At 39.1% G+C, this 2500-nt stretch overlaps 1 protein-coding gene across 1 annotated transcript in view; it reads left to right on the top strand.

Moving 5' to 3' along the window:
* The window catches only part of LOC143127885 (phospholipid-transporting ATPase ABCA1), a 267356-nt gene that overhangs the window by 187768 nt on the left and 77088 nt on the right, over nucleotides 1-2500 (top strand). Inside the window, exon 36 of the mRNA XM_076289598.1 lies at nucleotides 1234-1403. Within this exon, the coding sequence (XP_076145713.1) occupies nucleotides 1234-1403 (170 nt within the window). The remainder of the gene's footprint in view (nucleotides 1-1233; nucleotides 1404-2500) is intronic.

Here is a 2500-nt window from a genome sequence, read left to right as displayed (position 1 = left end):
TCTACAACCTTTGTGTCCTTTTTATTTTCGTCAGATAAAATCAAATCACGCCCCTTTTGTTGGTTGTTATCCAGTCTTTCACTATAGTTCTGTATTTGTATGAGTTTTCTTGCTGGATAATTGTTCCTTTGGCTGTGCTTTAACTAGATGGGATATTAGCATCTAATACTTCATCAATCATCAAAGATCATCAATATAACTAACTTATTTATTTATTTATTTATTTTTTGAAGCGCTTCTGTGCTATAATTAAAAAAATACTTGAACATTGGGCCAGTTCACACGCTGTATGTATGCACTGATGCTTGGTAGAAGCAGAGTGTTATACATTATGCTATCAATCCATTTACTGTGCCTGCACTTTTTTGTGTTTGAAATAAATGGGGATTGGAGTCAGAGACTCATTGCACCACTGATGTCTTCAGCTGAGTGAAGTACAGTTTTGTGAAGTACAATTGTTTTCTATTCCCCTATGGATTGTAGGGCTATTTCACACACTAAGCAATTACACACTTCATTTCAACACTGCCTCTATGTTCAGCATAACAAAAGGCTGCTTGTTCTCGAAGCTGATTGTCTTCACCCTCTCTGAACGAGCCTTTAATTGTATTAACATTCACTCAGCTTTATTCTTCGGCTTTTGTTATCGCTTGCATGCTTGATGTCAAAAATAAGTGTCAACTGGTATCATGATAGACATGGCTTCTTTTAATTTCACGATGAGACGTGCAAGAAATTGAGCTGCGATTCAAACACAAGCTATTGAAGAAGAACAAATTAATTGATTTCATGTTTGACTTTATTTTTGCTTGAAGAACTTCAATGCTGGAAATCCCAAATAAAAGGAGACCCTTCATTTTTAATTAACATAGCTACGCTAGTGGGGTTCCTCGATTTTATTTTATTTTCCACAACAATCTCTTGCCAAGTAAATCTTTGAACACATTGCCAGTCCTGACAAAGAGATGAAAGGCAGACAACACCAATTAATGTAAATCCACCGTGTATTGTGTCTCAATAACATCACTGATTTTTTTTTAAGGCAATATTCTTTTATGAAGCATGCACATGCATGAACAAACATGCACGCACATACACTCACAATTTTCTTTATGGCATGTAGACATGAAATTGGTTTATGACAAGAGAAATGTTTATGTCATGTGAAACGAACATGCAATTTCTAACACCAGAACATAGACAATTTAAATGTGTGTGTGTGTGTGTGACCAGGTGTGGTTCTACAACAAAGGCTGGCATGGGATGGTGTCTTTTCTGAACACAGCCAACAACGCCATCCTGCGGGGCAACCTGCCTCCAAACCTGGACCCGCGACACTACGGCATCAGTGTCTCCAACCATCCACTCAACCTCACCAAGGGGCAGCTCTCATACGCAGCCATGTGAGTTTGCCTTTTGAATGTCTTAGACCTCCATTTACAGCTATTTTTAAAAAATGTGTCTGAGGTGATCAGATCACAAGTGGTTAGTCCATTATACATGTGTAAACAACCACCAAGATGTATTGCAATCCGATCACTCAAGCCACTGACTGAGCGTTTCCCAAAACCATAGTTGCTAACTAAGTTAGCAACTTTGTTGGCTGCAATGCAATTTCCCATTGCCAACCAACTAAGTTGCTAACAGGTTAGCAGCTATGGTTTTGGGAAACGCACCCCTGGTCAGGGAAACATGTGACCACATGTTGTATATTGTGTAGTGTAAACACTAATGTGTTCTGATGTGTACTAGACAATTAGAGTTCTAATGAATGTGACATTGGCGTTAAACGGAATCTAAACACAAATGGTCAGCAACCTCTCTGGTTGTATGCCAGTACACATTCTAAAAACAAATCTCAAAAACATCAAACTTTGCTCTTATGTTATCCTACATATAGACAGATGCTGACATTATAAACAAACACTTTGTGTTATGAAGGATCACCAATTTATATTATTTCAAATTCAGGAGAATTGACTGTGTGTGTTAAGTCAGTGGAAGTCCTTCAGCATTTAAAGGTGTATATGTTATAGTAATTAAGTTGCTCAAGTAAATCCTGCTGTCCATTTATACTCTCCAAGAAAAACTCTGCTGTTTGTTAGCAGTTCTGGCTCTGAAAGTGGGAAACGCTTGATCACACCCTTCCAAAATCCCAGCCAATTCTACAACCTGTATCAAAGTCCTTTTAGGCAAGTCCCTCCACTCGGCAGCTATATTGCAACGCTTTTTGGGCAGTCATCGGGCATCCTATTCGGCAGAAATGCGCGTGTGCAAGGCTTCACGACTCCAATCTTGCTCTAGCGGCGAGTTCACAACACATGATTGGCACGATGTCTTCACAACACACTATATGATTGGCTCAATGTATTCACATCACACCACATGATTGGCTTAATGTATTCACATGTCGACGTTTTTCCGAGGAAGGGGTGGGATATGTGTAGACAACGGCCATATTGGCGTTACAAACTAACCCCATGCATTTCTATGAAGGATT

Source organism: Alosa pseudoharengus, unplaced genomic scaffold (assembly GCF_046254945.1).
Source record: "Alosa pseudoharengus isolate Yale_2024_CS ecotype anadromous, Long Island Sound unplaced genomic scaffold, YU_APseudo_1.1 YU_APseudo_1.1_scf_17, whole genome shotgun sequence".
Classification (NCBI taxonomy): Eukaryota; Metazoa; Chordata; class Actinopteri; order Clupeiformes; family Clupeidae; genus Alosa; species Alosa pseudoharengus.
The sequence above is the reverse complement of the archived record's forward strand: the minus strand, read 5'-3'. Positions and strand labels throughout refer to the sequence as shown.